Here is a 19,822-nt window from a genome sequence, read left to right as displayed (position 1 = left end):
GCCATAGCACTGCTGGGTCTGTACCCCAAAGAGATAATGGACACAAAGACTTGTACAAAAATATTCATAGCTGCGCTCTTTGTGGTGGCCCAAAACTGGAAAACGAGGGGATGCCCATCAATTGGGGAATGGCTGAACAAACTGTGGTATATGTTGGTGATGGAGTACTATTGTGCTAAAAGGAATAATAAAGTGGAGAAATTCCATGGAGACTGGAACAACCTCCAGGAAGTGATGCAGAGCGAGAGGAGCAGAACCAGGAGAACATTGTACACAGAGACTAATATACTGTGGTATAATCGAACGTAATGGACTTCTCCATTAGTGGCGGTGTAATGTCCCTGAACAACTTGCAGGGATCCAGGAGAAAAAAACACCATTCATAAGCAAAGGATAAACTATGGGAGTGGAAACACCGAGGAAAAGCAACTGCCTGAATACAGAGGTTGAGGGGACATGACAGAGGATAGACTCTAAATGAACACTCTAATGCAAATACTATCAACAAAGCAATGGGTTCAAATCAAGAAAACATCTAATGCCCAGTGGACTTACGTGTCGGCTATGGGGGTGGGGGGAGGAAAAGAAAATGATCTATGTCTTTAACGAATAATGCTTGGAAATGATCAAATAAAATATATTTTAAAAAAAATTCTGGCTGTTGAGGTACAAGGGGATTGTGAAATAGGTGTTACTCAGATCAATGACCATGTACCAGCACGCTATGCTTGGGGTCTCTGTAATTATGTCATTTGGGCATGGAGTTATTGTGTGTGTTTTCTTGATGAAATTATTGATAACCCTGATATCCTGAACAAATTGCCAATTTATTGATATGTCAGTGCTTCTCTTGCTCTTTTTTATGGCTAATATTGAACTATTGTACTCTGATACTATAGGTCTTAGTATGCCCTGCTCTAGCAAGCTTTTGATTATTAGGGTTATGCCTTGGATTACCTCTTTTCTGAGTTTGTATTGAGGTATTTTGGGAGGTATGCCATCTTTAAATTTTATTTTGACTAGTGTTACTGATTAGCCCATACACCCCGTGGAATATCTTTAGGTATATTAGAGTTTGATGTTATTGCATGCTGCTGGTCTGTCATCTCATTTAAGGAATCATGTATACCATATGGATAATTAAGAAGACATGAAATGTTATGTTTCAGAAAAGATGATAACAGTTAATACTGGAAAATCTGGGTTTTTAAAAAATCTTATTTGGAGATCCTTATGTAATCAATCTTTTTCTAAATTATTTTAGAATTTCCAGGAAAAAGAATTAGATTATGTGTAACATTGCTATATTCTTAATAGGTACATACAACAAAGAGATCAATTACAGAAATGAAGGCACAATAGATTTAAAATATTCATAGAAAACTTTTTTGTCATCATCAAAATGGAGAAAAGTAGCTGAAAAGCTGTTATGTTAAAGTAAGAAAATATTATTTTGCTTTAATATCAAGTGATGGATATAAACAAGGATAAGCCTAAATGACCACACTAACCAAAAATTTTGGGTCATAAAATTTTCTTCTTAATAGTAAAATTAGGACTGTGGGTTTAAAATGTCATATAATCGGTCAGATATTCTTATTGGTATATTTCCTTAGTAATCTTTTCTTTTTGAGAAGGTAAAAATGTGATGCAAAAGTAAAATATACTTGAAAACATTTTACAGCAACTTATCTCACCTCTATGTCAGTGAGACCTAACACTTGAGCCATGTGTATTTGGTCCAGTAGAGCTAATGAGACAAACAACTGCCCAAGATATTGGAATTTCTCATTTGGAAGCTTTTAAATTATGTGTGTGGGGGGCTTCTATTCTTTGGAAGGAGTCAGAGAGATAATGATGTCCTCAGTCATGAAATATATTTACACATATATACAATAATTAATGTCTCTAGAATTCCAAACACAGTTCTTCTAAAAGGACTTAACTTGGCAACATGTCCTTCCCAATCCAGAAATAATTGCCTCAGGGCTATCATCTCTGGCTCTCTGAATTGTCCTGGACATCAGGGACTCTGCCCCAAAGGCAACTCAGGGAATTTCTACCAAGTGAAATTTGTCCACTGGAGCTACCACATTAAATGTGCTATTTAACAAAAGCCACAAAATCAGGGATAATTGTGAATGGGAGGATTGCTTCCCAAACAAGCAGAACGGAATTATGAGGTCTATAGAACAATCTAATTTTTATAATGGTCTGCTGATGCAGCTTCACCTAGAAAAATTCTTGACTTTGTTGCCATGCCAGAGGAATTCAATAATAATAGCATTTCTGAGAAACTCAAATTAGATAAGTTAACAGCATGGAGTCCTGTAGCCTTGTCCAAATTAAGATACAGTGAGTTTGAATGATATAATTTCTTCCCCCCTCTTTTCCTTCTTTTCTCCTTTCCTTTATTCCTTCCTTCATTCCTCCCTCCATCTCTTGTTCTCTCTCTCTCTCTCTCTCTCTCTCTCTCTCTCTCTCTCTCTCTCTCTCTTTCTTTCTTTCTCTTTTTCACTCATTCACTCTTTCTTTTTCTATTTATATCTCTTCTAACTAATATGGGAATATGTTTTGCATGAATATACATACAATAATTGATTATGTTTCTGTCACCTCAGTAGATGGCAGAGGAGGAAAAAAGTGGGACAAAGTTTAGAGCTGTCATTTAAAAAAATATCTATATCTAAATGTATTGTTGTACCTGTATTGTCGTACCTGTATGTATAAGTGTTCAACTATCCTTCCTTTCTCAAAACCAGCTTGCTTCCCTTTCATAGTGGTACACTGGAGAATTAGTGGCCAAGAAGTATCAGGTTAGACTGTCTGAAAAGTCTGATTGTTTAAAATTGAAAGAGTCATTTATGTTTGTTTGAGATTGAGGAATGGGGTTCTAGGACAGTTTCCCCCAAGCAAGTGTCTAGCTGGGCATGATATCCACTCATGCTGGTTACCTGATGGCTGTTAATGGAAGACAATTGAGCTGCCAAGATTAGAAGAGCTGATGATCAGCTATGGTGCAAATTAGATGAAGTGAAAGTATTCAGAGGAGCAGAGAGATATCAGAATGGGACAGCAGCCTTCATCATCCTCCTGCCCCTGGATAAAGGAAAATGCTATTGAATATATCACAACCGTTTACTTCTAATTTTTTCCACCAATCATTGGGAGCATTTATAGAGGACAGTGGGAGGAGGAAAAGATTTAGTCTCGATTATTTGAAACTAAGCCTTAATAAGTTTCTGACTTTATTTTCTGTATTCTTCTTATTTATTAAAAAAAAAGATGAAATGGTCAGGAAAAGAACATGGGGAGAGGCAAAGACTACTCCTGAAGAATTAAATAAATAAAAAAAATTGACTTATTTTCATTGTTGGTTTCTGGCCCAGGTAAAATAATCTGCTATGATTATTTACTCATAAGTAATCAATACCATATAAGAAAAAAGGAAACCAATATAAGGTCCTCAGTAAGATTACTTTGCTTATAGGTTTATTAGATTGGATTCTCAGGAATAGAAACTTCCTTTACCAGTTCAGGTCTGCATCACCTCTATCAGACTTAGAGATTTTCCTTGAGAAGTGATTTAACTTGCTCAAGGTTAAACAACCAAAACAGAGCACAGGTCATGCTGACTGTCAAAATCTCAAGAATGTCCTTAATAACTGCTGATCGATGGAGTGACTGATTGCTCCTTGTCCTACCTAGGTTACCTCCTAGATGAACAAGTCTGAAAATATCCAATTATACTGTTGTGGCTGAGTTTCTGCTCATGGGATTTTCTGACATCCGAGAGCTCCAGATTTTGTATTCTTTCCTTCTGTTTCTCATCTACTGTGCAGGCCTGATGGGGAATCTCCTCATTGTCATGATCACCACCTTTGACAGGAGACTCCACACCCCCATGTACTTTTTCCTGAGGAATCTGTCCATGGTGGATGCCTGCTACCTCTCAATAACTGCTCCTCAGGCTTCTGTTAACTCTCTGGTGAACAACAGGATTATTTCAGTTACAGGCTGTGCAGCTCAGGTATTCCTAATGGTTTTCATGGGATATGTAGAGTTTGCTTTGCTCACTGTCATGGCTCGTGACCGTTATGTGGCCATCTGCCACCCTCTCCACTACCCAGTGATCATGAGTCCCCGAGTCTGCATGCAGATGACCTTAACCTGCTTGTTGACTGGCCTTGTGTATGCAGCTTTTCACACTGGCTACATGTTTCGCTTGTCCTTCTGCCATTCCAATGTGGTCCATCAATTCTTCTGTGACATCCCCTCTCTCCTAAGGATCTCTTGCTCAGACACTTTTAGCAATAAGTTATCCCTATTTGTTTCTGTACTGGTGGTTGGTACTGGCTGTTATACCTTCATCACTGCATCTTACGTTCGTATATTTTCCACCGTGCTCAAGTTTCCTGTAAAAGAAGACCAGAAAAAAGCCTTCTCGACCTGCATCCCCCACATCAGTGTGGTTTCTTTATTTGTTATTTCAGGAGCTTATGTATACTTCCAACCACCTTCAGATTCTGGGTCTTTTGAGCATATAATTTCTTCTGTATTTTATACTATAATACCACCCTTTCTGAACCCCATTATATGCAGTCTGAGGTAGTATTAGTCTCTCGAAAGCCAAGAATGATGATTGTCTTTGTGTATAAATCATAAAGACACTTGTGCGTGAAGGAGATTTAAGTGGAAAAGTCAATGCACAGAGACAGTCCCACTCTCTGGCGCTGGAAGCCTGGGTCCATTGGCACGAAAAGTCGTTACACCTGGAGACTTCCTCAGCTGCATTGGATGGCCGTGTTGTCCTTTGTGCTCCATCACGCCCTGAGCACTCCACAGTGCCTTGCTGCGTCGCCATCTCAGCTGTTGAACCTTCTTATTGTTTTCTTCCATCTGTTCCGCCGAAGCAGTCTTCACATGCTGGGTGAGCAAAGCCCTGGTTCACCAGGGGTCAACGACCCGATGGCTACCCTCACAAGGTTTAGCCAGCCTGTCGAAGCCGTTGTCTGGAGTGTGGCTGCCGCCGCTGCCGCATGCTAGCAGCTACTGGGAGCCGCAAGAGAGAGCTGGGTGTCAGGTGAGGGTCAGAGGCTGGAGAGCTGCCCTAGGAGGGCACGACAAGCCATCCTTACCAAAGATACTACTCCTCCCTGAGCACCCCATAAACTCCAGTCTGAAGAATAAGCAGATAAAAGATGCTATGTGAATATTAATGAAGAGAACCATATTTATTAAGAAATAAAGCCTAAATGGTAGATCTTTCTCAGTGCTTTTTAACCTATTTGATCCATTAAGGCAAAAACTCACATCAAGATGTATTTTTTCATGTTTTTGTGTGTTTGTGGTTTGCTATTTGCGTGTTGGTGGTTACAAATGAATGCCTATTCAAAATTGTTAAAAATCCTTTAAAATTGACTTTATTCTTATTGATATCAGCAGAATTATTATCATTTAGAGAATATTTGTGAGTTCCAGGTAATGTAATTGTTTATTCTAAAGCCTTGGCCTGCACTGCTTATGATATATAAATAAGGTCAATAATGATTCAGTGAATTTTTAGAGACATATGGCACAAATTTGAGCCCAAAATATCAAAATAAAATCAAAGGGAAATATCAAAGCTCTCTGATTGTTCCTTGGACTTAGAGAAAATGATGGAATGATCAACAGAAATCAGAAATGCAGGATCTATTTCAGTGAAAAAATTAGTCAGGTATGGTTTGTATTGACCTTCAAGGTCCAATGGCTTTTCACCATCCAGTGATCTAAAGATGATATTTGTAATCATGAGAGGAAAGACTGAAAGAATGACATCAAGAGCTCTGTTCTTGGCTAATTGAAAGAGCAGAATAGTCCAAATAAATGACTTCCTGTTTAAAAATACCATTATAATTTACCATATCACACAAATGAGTAATTCCTCCTGGTATTAGATGGATCAGAGAAATTATTTTCTCTAAATTCTCTAAATTCACTAAAATGCCCTTATTTTTTGAAGTTTATTCATTAAAAAGAATGGCTATAAATGGCATAAAATCAAATATGATTCTCAGTTGAATCCTTGTATTTAGGTCAACATGTTTTACTCTAAATGAAGAATTATCTACCATGGAATCATGGTGCTGGTTATAGTTAAAACTAGAAGACCTGCAAATGTTTAGAGGAAGAGAGAATATTAGGCCAATTGAGCAGATTTCACCATCGTCCTGCATCTGGATTGCGGAAAAATACTACTGTACATAACTCCAGGGATCACTTACAATTTCTTTGATTCTGTCAAGAGGGTGTACAGTCAAATATTAAAAAGCAATATATTAGAACCCTTCTCAATTGCTAGCAAAAGAAACCAGCATATTTGAAATTAAGTTCTTTAAATTTTTCTTCCATTCCATTATCAATTATTAATAAAGATGGGATGGCCAATGGAAAGTATTACAAATAGAACCTAAGACCACATCTCAGAGGACTTAAAAAAATAGGTGATCATGATTTCCAGTGGATGCTTCTGACCAAGGGTAGATTGTCTGTATTAATGTATCCATGTAGGTAATTAATTTATTATAAGTAAAAAGGAAGTCATGCAGTAGGTAATATTAATTATTGTTTTAAGAATCTAGAGCTTTAATACATGGGATTCTCAGTAACAGTAACTTCCTTTACAAGTGCTGTTCTGCATGAGCTATTGAAGATCTAGAGAGTTTCCTTGAGAAGCAACATGACTTGCCCAAGAATTTCCTAGACAGTCATAATAGAAGCTATGCTGCCTTTCAAAGTCTCATGTAATAAAGATACATATGAATAACGTCTTTTAGTCTTTGCATGGAGCATAGTCTGATTGATACAACAATTGATTTCTGCTTGGCCCCCACCCCGGGTTATTCCCTAGAAGAACAAGTCTGAAAATCAATAATACGGAAATAAATGTTTTGTACAATCACATAAGTATAGGTACAGCTTCTAACAAATTGCTTGTCATTTTTATGAAATGAGGAGAAGGTGGGTAAGTAGAGAGTGAATTTAGAACTGAAAATGTTTTAAAAAAGAAAGTAATAAGGTGCAGCTGGGTTGCTCAGTGGATTGAGAGCCAGACTTAGAGACAGGGGGTCCTGAGTTCAAATTTGACCTCAGACACTTCCCAGCTGTGTGACCCTGGGCAAGTCACTTGACCCCCATTGCCTAGCCCTTACCAGTCTTCTGCCTTGGAGTCAATACACAGTATTGACTCCAAGACAGAAGGTAAGGGTTTAAAAAAGTAAAATAAAAAAGCAAGTAGTATATTGTTCTTATATGTAATTGGGAAACTATTCCTGGAAAAACCTTTTAAACTTACATTATTAGGATGACTCATTAATAACAAATACAAAGAAATAGCTGTCTATTTTATTTTTATTTTTTCATGTGTTTATATATTTTTTATTTGAATTAGTTTATTCAGTCAATTTAGAACATTATTACTTGGTTACAATAATCACATTATTTCCCTTCCTCACCTCCACTGACCCCACAGCCAAAGTGCAATTTCATTGAGTATTACTTGTGTCCTTGATCAGAACCTATTTCCATATTGTTGATGTTCGTACTAGGATGATCATTTAGAGTCTTCATCCCCAACCATATCCTTCAATCCATGTATTCAAGCAGTTGTTTTTCTTCCGTGTTTTTACTCCCACAGTGTTTCCTGGAATGTGGATAGTGGTTTTTCTCATAGATTTCTTCAAGTTGTTCAGGATTACTGCATTGACCCTAATGGAGAAGTCCATCACCTTCGATTGTACCACAGTGTTATCAGTCTCTGTGTACAATGTTCTCCTGGTTCTGCTCCTCTCACTCTGAATCACTTCCTGGAGGTTGTTCCAGTCCCCATGGAATTCCTCCACTTTATTATTCCTTTTAGCACAATAGTATTCCATCACCAACATATACCACAGTTTGTTCAGCCATTTCCCAATTGATGGGCATCCCCTCGTTTTCCAATTTTTGGCCACCACAAAGACTGCAGCTATGAATATTCTTGTACAAGGTTTTTTCCTTATTATCTCTTTGGGGTACAAACCCAGCAGTGCTATGGCTGGATCAAAGGGCAGACAGTCTTTTGTCGCCCTTTGGGCATAGTTCCAGATTGCCCTTCAGAATGGCTGGATCAGTTCACCACTCCACCAGCAATGAATTAATGTCCCCACTTTGCCACATCCCCTCCAGCATTCATTACTTTCCATAGCTGTCATGTTAGCCAATCTGCTAGGTGTGAGGTGATACCTCAGAGTTGTTTTGATTTGCATCTCTCTGATTATAAGAGATTTAAAATTTAGAAATTTCCCAGAATCACACAAATCTTATAGTTAATTAACAAGATATGAAATGTTAAGTTTTATAAAAGATGATCACAATTAATTCTGGCAAGTCTGTGCTTTTAAAAAATCTTAGATGGAGATGCTAATGTAACCAATCTTTTTTTAAATTATTTTAGAATTTCCAGGAAAAAATAATTAGGTTATGTGTAACATTGCTAGATTCTTAATACGTACATAAACAAAAAGATCAATCAAAAAAATGAAGGTACCATAGATTTGAAATATTCATAGGAACCCTTTTTGTCATCATCAAAATCAAGAAAAGTAACTGAAAATCTGTTATGTTAATATAAGAAAATATTATTTTGCTTTAAGATCAAGTGATGGATATGAATAAAGACAAGCCAAAATGAACACACAAAGTAAATATTCTGAGAAATAACAATTCCTTCTTCTGGTACAATGGGGAGGAAGGGGTTAAAATGTCATATAATCTGTCATATATCTTTACTTTATTGGTAGATTTCCTTAGTAACCCTCTTTTTTATGAGAAGGCAAAAATGTGGTAAAAAAGTAAAATACACTTGCAAACATTTCACAAGTTCTCTCATCTCTATGTCAGTCAGACCTGAGCCATTATGCATTTGTGCCAGCAGAGCTAATGAGTCAAACAACTGTCCAAGATCCTTGAATTTCTCATTTGGAAGCTTTTAAATAATGGGTGAATGGGACTCCTCTTCCTTGTAAGGAATCAGAGATGATGATTTCCTCAGTCATGAAATATATTTACACATATATACAGTAATTAATGTCTCTTGAATTCCAAACCCAGTTCTACAAAAAGGACTTAATTCAGCAAATGTCCTTCCATCCAGAAATAATTGCCTCAGTGCTATCATCTCTGGCTCTGAATTTTCCTGGACATCTGGGACTCTGTCCCAAAGGCAAATCAGGGAATTTCTACAAAGGTAAAGTATGTCTATTGGGGCTACTACATTAAACTTGTTATTTAATGGGAACTACAAATATAATAGGGATGATTGCAAGTGAGAGGATTACTTCCCAAACCAGCTGAATAGAATTATGAGGTCCACAGAACAATGTATTTTTTATAATGGTCTGCTGATGCATCCTCAGGTAGAGAAATTCTTGAGTTCTTTACCATGCCAGAGGAATTCAATAATGTCATTTCTGACAAAATCAAGTTAGATGAGTTAACAGCATGGAGCCCTGTAGTCATGTCCAAATTAACATCCAGTAAGTTTGAATGATATAATTTCCTTCCTTCCTTCCTTCCTTCCTTCCTTCCTTCCTTCCTTCCTTCCTTCCTTCCTTCCTTCCTTCCTTCCTTCCTTCCTTCCTTCCTTCCTTCCTTCCTTCCTTCCTTCCTTCCTTCCTTCCTTCCTTCCTTCCTTCCTTCCTTCCTCCTTTCCTTCCTTCCTTCCTTCCTTCCTTCCTTCCTTCCTTCCTTCCTTCCTTCCTTCCTTCCTTCCTTCCTTCCTTCCTTCCTTCCTTCCTTCCTTCCTTCCTCCCTCCCTCCCTCCCTCCCTCTCTCTCTCTTTCTTTCTTTCTCTCTCTCTTTCTCTCTCTCTTTCTTTCTCTCTCTCTTTCTCTCTCTCTCTCTCTCTCTTTCTTTCTTTCTTTCTTTCTTTCTTTCTTTCTTTCTTTCTTTCTTTCTTTCTTTCTTTCTTTCTTTCTTTCTTTCTTTCTTTCTTTCTTTCTTTCTTTCTTTCTTTCTTTCTTTCTTTCTTTCTTTCTTTCTTTCTTTCTTTCTTTCTTTCTTTCTTTCTTTCTTTCTTTCTTTCTTTCTTTCTTTCTTTCTTTCTCTTTCTTTCTTTCTTTCTTTCTCTTTCTTTCTTTCCTTTCTTTTCTTTTTTTTTCTTTCTTTTCTTTCCTTCTCATACAACTCTTTCTTGGCTAAGTAGAAGCCTTTCAGGCATTATGCACACAGTCAGCAATTTCTCTGTACCTTTTTAGAAAACCCGAGTGCTTAACCAATTTTCTGGTTGTATTTGATTAAAACCTCCTGTTCTCAGTCATATTTTGCTGAAATTGGATCCACTGATATAGCTACTATTTGGGGTCTCAGCCATTTTTTTATATTGTTATCTCTTATCTATATTGTTTACATATTTTTTGCCATCCACAGAAGGAAGGTTCCAAAGCATTCCTCACCTACATGCCCCACCTCATTGTGACTACTGTATTTTTTCACTACTGCTTTTGGAGCTCATATAAAACTTACATCTGACACTCCTGCACTTGGCCTGTTGGTGTTTGAGTTCTAAGTTGCGGTGTCCCCCACACTAATCCATGCCATCTAAAGCCTGAGGAACCAGAACATGAAGGCTGCTCTGGCAATGCTCGGGAAGCAGGAGCTTCCTTATTTATGGTAAATATCTTTATGACAAAGGCCACTTTTCTACCCTTTACTCATTTTCTAGTTTTATATTGTGGGAATGAAATGAGGTCATACTCCTACAGAGTGTTGCAGTTTTGGAGTTCTTGTTTAGTAATTTCTGAGCTATGTCTGACTATTAACGACTCCTGCTGGAGTTTTCTCTTATTGATACCATTCATCTATTCTTCACAGTATATTTCCTACATCTTTGAATTGTAGCAAGGCAATAAACACATATTAAGGATTTCTATGCAGTAGGCACTGTACTAAATACCAGGGACAACTCATTCAGAAATGCAAACAAAAAAATGGAAGAGGGAAGTAAGGTATTCATTCAGATGGTGTGCTCAAAGTCTGGAGGGTCAGAAGCAGAAGCAGGAAGGGAAGGAAGCTAATCCTACTTGAGATCCTTTCCAAAGGGAAGAACTCATTAATGGGACATGGGGGCCTTCCTTTATGCAATGATATTTTGAGGTGAGAAGTCCACAGGGAAGAAGAGATAATTGAGGATAGGCAGGTCCTAAGTGCTGCTGGAGGTTCTGTGATGGGACAGCAGTGTAGGCACCGTCATAGTCTGAAAGTCATAATGTGAAGATTGGATTTAGCTATCTCCTGATTGTAACAATGAAGATACTTAGTCTAACAAAATCAGGAATGTCTATACCCATACTTAAGGATTAAGTATTTAGAAGGATGGCCTTCAACAGACATGTGCAGAAATAGCTGGCAGATGCCTGGGCTGTCCTAAGTCAAGCTTAAGTTACCTTTGGTACAGATGAAAAGCAGGAGAGTTATGTAAAACCATCTATAGGACGCGTCACTTCCTCTCTTCAGTCTCTTTCCCCAGAGAGGTGGATCTGGCTGGTCACTTCCTGTGAGCAGGCCTGGGCACCAGTTTGATCCTGGACCTCGAGCCTGGAGGAGCTCCCTTAGATGGCTTCCTTGAGATGGTCAAGTGGTGGATGATAAGACTGACTACCTTTTCCTTTGGCTCTCAGGGGAGGCCTCCTTGGCCAAGGCCTTGAACTCCTACCTGGCTCACCCTGAGCTGGAGCAGTTTAAATTAACTCTTTTCCTCTCTCTCTCTCTCTCTCTCTCTCTCTCTCTCTCTCTCTCTCTCTCTCTCTCTCTCTCTCTTAATTTCTTTCTTCTATATTAATTAAAATCACCATAAATTTCCAGATGACTTAGGTATTTTATATGGGATTTCCTTGGTGACCAAATTAATTTAGTGTAGGTCACAACTCTAAAATATCTTTTACAATAAGAGCTGAGAGGAGAATGAAGTGTGAGCAGCCTGAGCCCTTTCTCAAAATGGTGGGCCTGGTAAGAATTTATGCATTCATGTATTCAAAAATTCATGAATTCAAGCACAAAGAGAATCTGTAGCAAAAGGTACTCATAATAAAATAGCTCAAGCTGATTCTCTGAACAAGGAACTGAAAAAGAAATGTATCTCCATGAAGAGATATTTTTGTAGGGAAGGACCTAGATGGATTAGAAAAATTCACTTAGGGACTTTCCCAGGGCCAGTGAAGCACAAAACCCTTAAGACTATATGAATAAAAACAAGTTTATTTTGCTTATTAAGGTTAGGAAAGTGATAGGCAAGATCTAAAGGGTCCCTATCTATATAAAGCTCAATCTCTACCCACTTCCTATGCTACTCTCATGAGGATGCCCTTCTGGTCTTCTTAAACTCTTCTTACCAGCTCCCTGATCTTTCTAAACCCCAAAATCTATCTGACTACTCTCTAGACTAAGTATCATGGATTGTAAATCACTATCCTTAATTGTCTCTAAAAGGGCTAGTGAGAATGGACTCAAAATTGGACTGAGTCCTATCCCAAGCCTGGGGTTGGCTTCTTAGGTAAAAACCTCAAATCCCAAATATTAAACCCTTTGATTTACCTTAGTCAAATTATCACAGCCAAATTGTCCACAGCACTGCAGGAAACTCAGATCACCTCCTAACTATACCCCAAACTCCAACCCTCCTAGTTTCTCCACAAAACTAGTCAGGGTCCAGGACCTCATGGAGCAGGTTTTATCTCTTCCAGCTCAGGGAAAGGGCAGTTGTATAATGACAGTTCATCTCAGCTAGCTCCCAAGATCCTCCCCTGCAATATCTTCTCCTTCTAGAATCTTTTCCCAGTGTTTGTGGCTAAATTCTCCTCTTTCCCTCATAGAGACAAATATTCCATTTTCCTGTGTTCCTTATCACTTATCCTTATAGAACCAAGCCAAACCATGTCATCACTCACAAAGATTTGGCTCTTAATCAGCTTAATCACATTATTTCTTCCTAGATAACAGACCAATAACTATTTTTCCCTGTCTTATTTTTTTTCTCATTCAAATCAGAGAGTTCAGTAAAGAAGAAATGTGTCTGTGAGAGGTTTCACTTTTCTTGAACTCTAGGTGGAAATGAGAGGAACAAGTTGGATATCTAATCTTTATTCATTCAAAAAGGAAATAGATGCCAAAGTGGACCTCTCATCTGATTATTCTACTTCTGTTTTCTTCAAACAGCTCCAACAAATCTGCTTTTTGTACCTAGAACCCATTCAGAATCTTCTTCTTGATACCATTTTAATCTCTTTATCACACCAGCTTCAGCCTCAGTTTTCTCTATTATCATTGACTTAAATCAAGCTCTACAGACCTTAAGTGAATTGCTTTTTACTTAAAAGGTAATAACTCACTAAATTTGTCCTGTGGAATTAACTTCCCTCAGTTGCCATGTGGTCTTATGACTTCTCCATTGCTTTTAGTTTTATCACTTTAAGTATTTTAAGTAGTTACCCCCAAACAAGCTAAGAGAGTACAATGACCTGCTACTTTTCATTCTCATCATGGAACAAAATTACATTCTGAATACTTGAAACGTTTTCTTCACACTGACATTTTCCTTTCTTAATCAACAATATATTTTTCTTTGTCCCAGCAAACCACTAAATTCTTCCCATGCAAATTGAGGGTCATCTTACATCCTTTGCAAACTCATTTAAGCTTTTTATATCAATTCTGTACTTGCTTTTCTGCCTTATGTTGATCACATCTCATCTAATATGTCTTTCTGTAAATATATGTTAGAAAGGTTTTTTCAATGAAAACAAAGTCCTTTTCACCTTCTTCTACATATTAAACCCTCCATTTAAAAAATAATGCTTTATATCTTTGATTTACTTCTTTTACTTTGTATAAAATACTTAGTCTCTTTTAGCACTAAATTGTCTCATTTGTGATAATTAAAGTAGTGATTGCCATAAACTGTTACAGATAAAAGAGTGGTTGCCTTAAACTGTGACCACAAAAATATGGTTTCAAGACAGTGTCTTGATTTTATATTAAAAATAAAGTCGTCTCTAGACAAAATTCCCAAATATGAAATATACCCAAGTCAGCTCAGTTTTATAGAGATTTTAACTAATAAAAATTAAGGAATTAATGAAAGGGAGAGAGAGAGTAAGAGGAAATAATGGGAAAAAGGGCTAGGCCAGCCTAGGCCAGCCTAGGCTTTTAAGCCTTAAGAGAGATCAGTCAGTCTTTAATCCACTCACCACAAGATTTGTCCAAGCAAGATTCTAGTGTTCAGAGAGACCCACCTGTTCAGCTCCTGAGCTCCACTTCAGCTTCCAAGGCTGAATTCTTCTGAACTTTTCCTGAACTGGTTCAGACAGCTCCTTTTAAAGATAATTTTCTCCTATGTCACCTCCCCTAAGTTCTCACATCTACCAATCACAGTAGACGTTTTCCAAAGGACAGACCATTCTTAATTCACTCCTGAGTACACTAAACTTTTGAGTAATTCACACCTGAGTAGACTAAAACCTCACACCACTTTTGTTAAGCTTGACCCTTGCTAGTTTGCAAGTTGCCTGATCTTCATAGGTACTTAGCACCTTCCTAAAAATAGACTTAGCTTAAGGCTTTTGCTTCACTATAAGTATGAGTTAAATACTTTTTCATTATTCAGTAAAGAGTTTACTACTTTATCTTCCCCTAAAGTATGCTTAAGTATGGGTGGAGCAGAGTTCTCACATCCCTGACTAAGTCCCTTCATTGTTTAAAATGGGGAATGGTCTTAACCAAGTGTTCTGAAGTAGAGTCTGATAATTTTTAAGATTCACACATGTGAAGTGGAAAGAAGTTAGGGGCACAAGATTTGACATATATAGTCTTGGCCAATATTTGTTGTTTTTTGGAAACAATAAAGCCTAAGAGTTATACAACATTTGTTTTAGGGATGGATAGTACATGCACACAGAGGATGTTAGTAGAAAGACAGTCAGTCTTTCTGAAAGTATGGATAGATTTATTATGTAAGTATTAAAAAAAGGAAAAAAATGTCATGAGGAATATAACTTCTCATTGTATTGTTATTAAACAAAATCCATTATGTCATATCATTAACTGTGAACTCATATGTAAGCGAAGTCAAGCATATTACAATTTAATGGGAATTATCCCTCAAACTTCCAGGGCATCCATAATAAAGATATTAGAAAGTGACAGAAAGGATATGCCAAATGGGGCTTCACAGTGAATTACATATTTAAAATAGCACAATTGTTGAATAGGTATAATAGTATATATACAGTATGTATAACATATATACTAAAAAGAAAAATAATAGTATACATAAGATACTATCTTTATATTTATTATTGATTGACTAGAAACAAATGCTTGATTCTCTCGAACAAAATGAGATTTTTAAAATTTCTATAAAAGGTATTTTACATGTTAAGGGGAATATGTTGATGGAGTCAAAGAAATGAATTTATTGTTTGATGTGCCTTTGGTTGTAACCTTTGAGAGTTTCTATATCATCCTATAGAGCCAACTGGCATATCCACTGACACCCATTGAAGAAAATAAAAGATGATTCTGCATTAAGTCTCAGTATTTGTGACTACTCCAAGATCAGCAAGTGCATTTGAAGACATTATTTTTGCCTATGTATGGGATAGACTAGTGTAAATTGGGCTGACTCCAAAAACTGAATGTGATTTTTTATCACAGCTGCGTAGATGAAGCACTTCTATTAAGAATAACTACCCTTTGTGATCTTCTACAAGAGCAGAGATAAGGATAGTAATAGAATGCATCGTTGATTTTATTGAGTGAGAGAATGCTGATTTATGGAAATTCCTTCTACTAATGCTAGTCAGCTTCTTCCTTACAATTTGCACTCTTAAGAGATCTTCCTCGGTTACTGAGAGTTAAAGCAAATTTCCCAGAATCACACATACATATATGGATAATTAACAGGACATGAAATATTATGTTTTATAAAAGATGATAACAATTAATACTGGAAAGTCTGGGTTTTTAAAAAATCTTAGTTGAAGATTCTAATGTAACCAATCTTTTTCTAAATTATTTTAAAATTTCCAGGAAAAATAATTAGGTTATGTGCAACATTGCTAGATTCTTAATAAGTACATAAAACAAATAACAGAAATGAAGGTACCATAGATTTAAATATTCATAGAAACCCTTTTTGTCATCATAAAAATTGAGAAAAGTAGCTGAATGAGATGTTATGTTAATGTAAGAAAATATTATTTTGCTTTAAGATCAAGTGATGGATATGAACAAAGATAAGGCTAAATGACCACACTAACCAAATATTCTGAGACATAACATTGTCTTCTTAGTGGTACAATGGGGGGTGTGGGTTCAAAATGTCATGTAATCTGTCAGATATCTTTACTTTGTTGGTAGATTTCCTTCAATAATTTTCTTTTTTTGTGAGAAGGCAAAAATGTGATCCAAAAAGTAAAATACATTTGAAAACATTTCACAAGTTCTCTCATCTCTATGTCAGTCAGACCTAATACATGAGCCATTAGCTATTTGTGCCAGCAGAGCTAATGAGTCAAACAACTGCCCAAGACTCTTGGATTTCTCATTTGTAAGCTTTTAAGTAATGGGTAAATGGGACTTCTAGTCTTTGGAAGGATTCAGGGAGATGAGGATTTCATGAGTCATGAAATATATTTACACATATATACAATAATTAATGTCTCTAGAATTCCAAACGCAGTTCTTCTAAAAGGACTTAACTTGGCAACATGCCCTTTCCAATCCAGAAATAATTGCCTCAGTTCTATCATCTCTGGCTCTCTGAATTTTCCTGGACATCAGGGACATTGTCCCAAAGGCAACTCAGGGAATTTCTACAAAGGTGAAGTTTGTCCACTGGGGCTACCATATTAAATATGCTATTTAACCAAAGCTACAAAAAAACAGGGATAATCGTGAGTGGTAAGATTACTTCCCAAACAAGCAGAACTGAATTAAGAGGTCCATTGTACAATGTAATTTTTATATTGGTCTGTTGATACAGCCTCAGCTAGAGAAATTCTTGAATTCTTTGCCATGCCCGAGGAATTAAATAATAGAATTCCTGAGAAACTAAAATTAGATAATTTAACAGCATGGAACCCTGTAGCCGTGTCCAAAATAAGATAAAGTGAGTTTGAATGATATAATTTCTTTTCTTTTCCCTCCTCTTTTTCTTCCTTCCTTCCTTCCTTCCTTCCTTCCTTCCTTCCTTCCTTCCTTCCTTCCTTCCTTCCTTCCTTCCTTCCTTCTTTCCTTCTTCCTTCCTTCCTTCCTTCCTTCCTTCCTTCCTTCCTTCCTTCCTTCCTTCCTTCCTTCCTTCCTTCCTTCCTTCCTTCCTTCCTTCCTTCCTTCCTTCCTTCCTTCCTTCCTTCCTTCCTTCCTTCCTTCCTTCCTTCCTGTCTCTTTCACTCTCAATCTCCTTTCTTGTTTCTCTCTTTCACTCTTTCTCTCTCTATTTATATCTTTTCTAACTAATATGGAAATATATTTTGCATGACTATACAAACAATAATTGATTTTGTTTCTCTCACCTCAGTGTATGGTAGAGGAGGAAGAACGTGGGACATAGTTTAGGGCTGTAATTTTAATAAATGACATCTATATATAAATGTATTTTCATATCTATATCTATAAGCGCTCAACCATTCCTTCTGTGTCAAAACTAGCTTGCTTCCCTTTCAGAGTGGTACACTGGAGAATTAGTGGCCCAGAAGTATCAGGTTGGACTGTCTGAAAAGTATGATTGTTTAAACTTGAATCTTTGATGAGGACAGTATTCCACCCAGTCAAGGGTTGAGTTGGGCATGATATCCACTTGTGCTGATTATTTGATAGCTATTAATGGAGGACAATTGAGCTGATAAGATTAGAAGAGTTGATAATCAGCTATGGTGCAAATTAGATGAAGTGAGAGTATTCAGAGGAGCAGAGAGATATCAGGATGGGACAGCAGCCTTCATCATTCTCCTGCCCCTGGATAAAGGAAAATGCTATTGAATATATCACAACCGTTTACTTCTAATTTTTTCTTGCAATCATTGGGAGCATTTATAGAGGACAGTGGGAGAAGGAAAAGATTAATCCCCTTCTCCACTATCAGCACCAGAAGATTTGAAACTAAGTCTTAATAAGTTTCTGACTTTCTCTTCTATAATGTTCTTACCTATTAAAAGAAGATGAAATGGTCAGGAAAGGAATATGGGGAGAGGCAAAGACTACTCCTGAAGGAATAAAAAAAAAATAAAAATGACTGATTTTCATTGTTGGTTTCTGACCCAGGTCAAATTATCTGCAATGATCATTCACTCATAAGTAATCAATATAATATAAGAAAAGAGGAAATTAATATAAGGTCCTTAATAAGATTACTTTACTTATAGGTTTAATAGATTGAATTCTCAGGAATAGAAACTTCCTTAAACAGGTCATTTCTGCATTTCCTCTATAAGTCTTAGAGATTTTCCTTGAGAAGTCATTTAACTTGTTCAAGGGTAAACAACCAAAACATAGCACAGGTCATGCTGACTGTCAAAATCTCAAGGATGTCCTCAATAACTGCTAATTGATGAAGTGACTGATTGCTCCTTGTCCTTCATAGGTCAGTCCCTAGATGAACAAGTCTGAAAATGTCCAATTATACCACTGCGACTGAGTTTCTGCTCATGGGGTTTTCTGACATCCGAGAGCTCCAGATCTTGTATTCTTTCCTTCTGTTTCTCATCTACTCTGCAGGCCTGATGGGGAATCTCCTCATTGTCATCATCACCACCTTTGACAGGAGACTCCACACCCCCATGTACTTTTTCCTGAGGAATCTGTCCATGCTGGATGCCTGCTACCTCTCAATAACTGTTCCTCAGGCATTTTTTAACTCTCTGGTGAACAACAGGATTATTTCAGTTACAGGCTGTGCAGCTCAGGTCTTCCTTGTGATGTTCATGGTATATGTAGAGTTAACTTTGCTCACTGTCATGGCTCGTGACCGTTATGTGGCCATCTGCCACCCTCTCCACTACCCAGTGATCATGAGTCCCCGAGTCTGCCTGCAGATGACAATAACCTGCTTGTTGACTGGCCTCGTGTATGCAGCTTTTCACACTGGTTACACGTTTCGCTTGTCCTTCTGCCATTCCAATGTGGTCCATCAGTTCTTCTGTGACATCCCCTCTCTGCTAAGGATCTCTTGCTCAGATACTTTTAGCAATAACTTATCCTTAATTGTTTCTGACGTGGTGGTTGGTGCTGGCTGTTATGCCTTCATCATTGCATCTTATGTTTGTATATTTTCCACCGTGCTCAAATTTCCAGTGAAAGAAGACCAGAAAAAAGCCTTCTCGACCTGCATCCCCCACATCACTGTGGTTTCTTTATTTATTATATCTGGCACTTATGTATATTTCCATCCACCTTCAGATTCTGGGTCTCTTAAGGATATAATTCTTTCTGTATTTTATACTGTAATTCCACCCTTTCTGAACCCCATTATATACAGTCTACGGAATAAGCAGATAAAAGGTGCTATAAGAATACTAATGAAGAGAACCCTTTAATTGAGAATTGAAGCATAAATGGAAGATCTTTCTCAGTGTTTTTTAATCTAGTTGGTCCATTAAGGAAAAAACTCACATGAAGAAGTATATTTTGGTGTTTTTGTGGGTTTGTGGTGTACTATTTGTGTTTTGGTGGTTACAAATGAATGACTATTCATAATTGTTAAAAATCCTTTGAAATTGGCTTTACTGTCATCGATATTAGCAGAATTATTATC

At 37.2% G+C, this 19,822-nt stretch overlaps 2 protein-coding genes across 2 annotated transcripts; both read left to right on the top strand.

Moving 5' to 3' along the window:
- Nucleotides 1-3,772: 3,772 nt before the first annotated feature.
- LOC100619434 (olfactory receptor 14C36-like) lies at nucleotides 3,773-4,612 on the top strand. Its single transcript, XM_007492518.2, has one exon. The coding sequence runs from the start codon at nucleotides 3,773-3,775 to the stop codon at nucleotides 4,610-4,612; it is 840 nt and encodes a 279-aa protein (XP_007492580.2).
- Nucleotides 4,613-18,680: 14,068 nt separating this feature from the next.
- LOC100027183 (olfactory receptor 14C36-like) lies at nucleotides 18,681-19,604 on the top strand. Its single transcript, XM_001377516.3, has one exon. It carries the CDS (start codon nucleotides 18,681-18,683, stop codon nucleotides 19,602-19,604), a length of 924 nt encoding a protein of 307 aa, XP_001377553.3.
- Nucleotides 19,605-19,822: the final 218 nt, after the last annotated feature.

This window comes from Monodelphis domestica, chromosome 4, assembly GCF_027887165.1.
Source record: "Monodelphis domestica isolate mMonDom1 chromosome 4, mMonDom1.pri, whole genome shotgun sequence".
Classification (NCBI taxonomy): domain Eukaryota; kingdom Metazoa; phylum Chordata; class Mammalia; order Didelphimorphia; family Didelphidae; genus Monodelphis; species Monodelphis domestica.
Note: the sequence above shows the minus strand (reverse complement) of the source record. Positions and strands in the feature narration are given on the sequence as shown.

What these genes read in the sequence shown, in the direction of transcription:
- LOC100619434 (XM_007492518.2), top strand. Translation starts at nt 3,773, where the DNA reads ATGGGATTTTCTGACATCCGAGAGCTCCAGATTTTGTATTCTTTCCTT.
- LOC100027183 (XM_001377516.3), top strand. Translation starts at nt 18,681, where the DNA reads ATGTCCAATTATACCACTGCGACTGAGTTTCTGCTCATGGGGTTTTCT.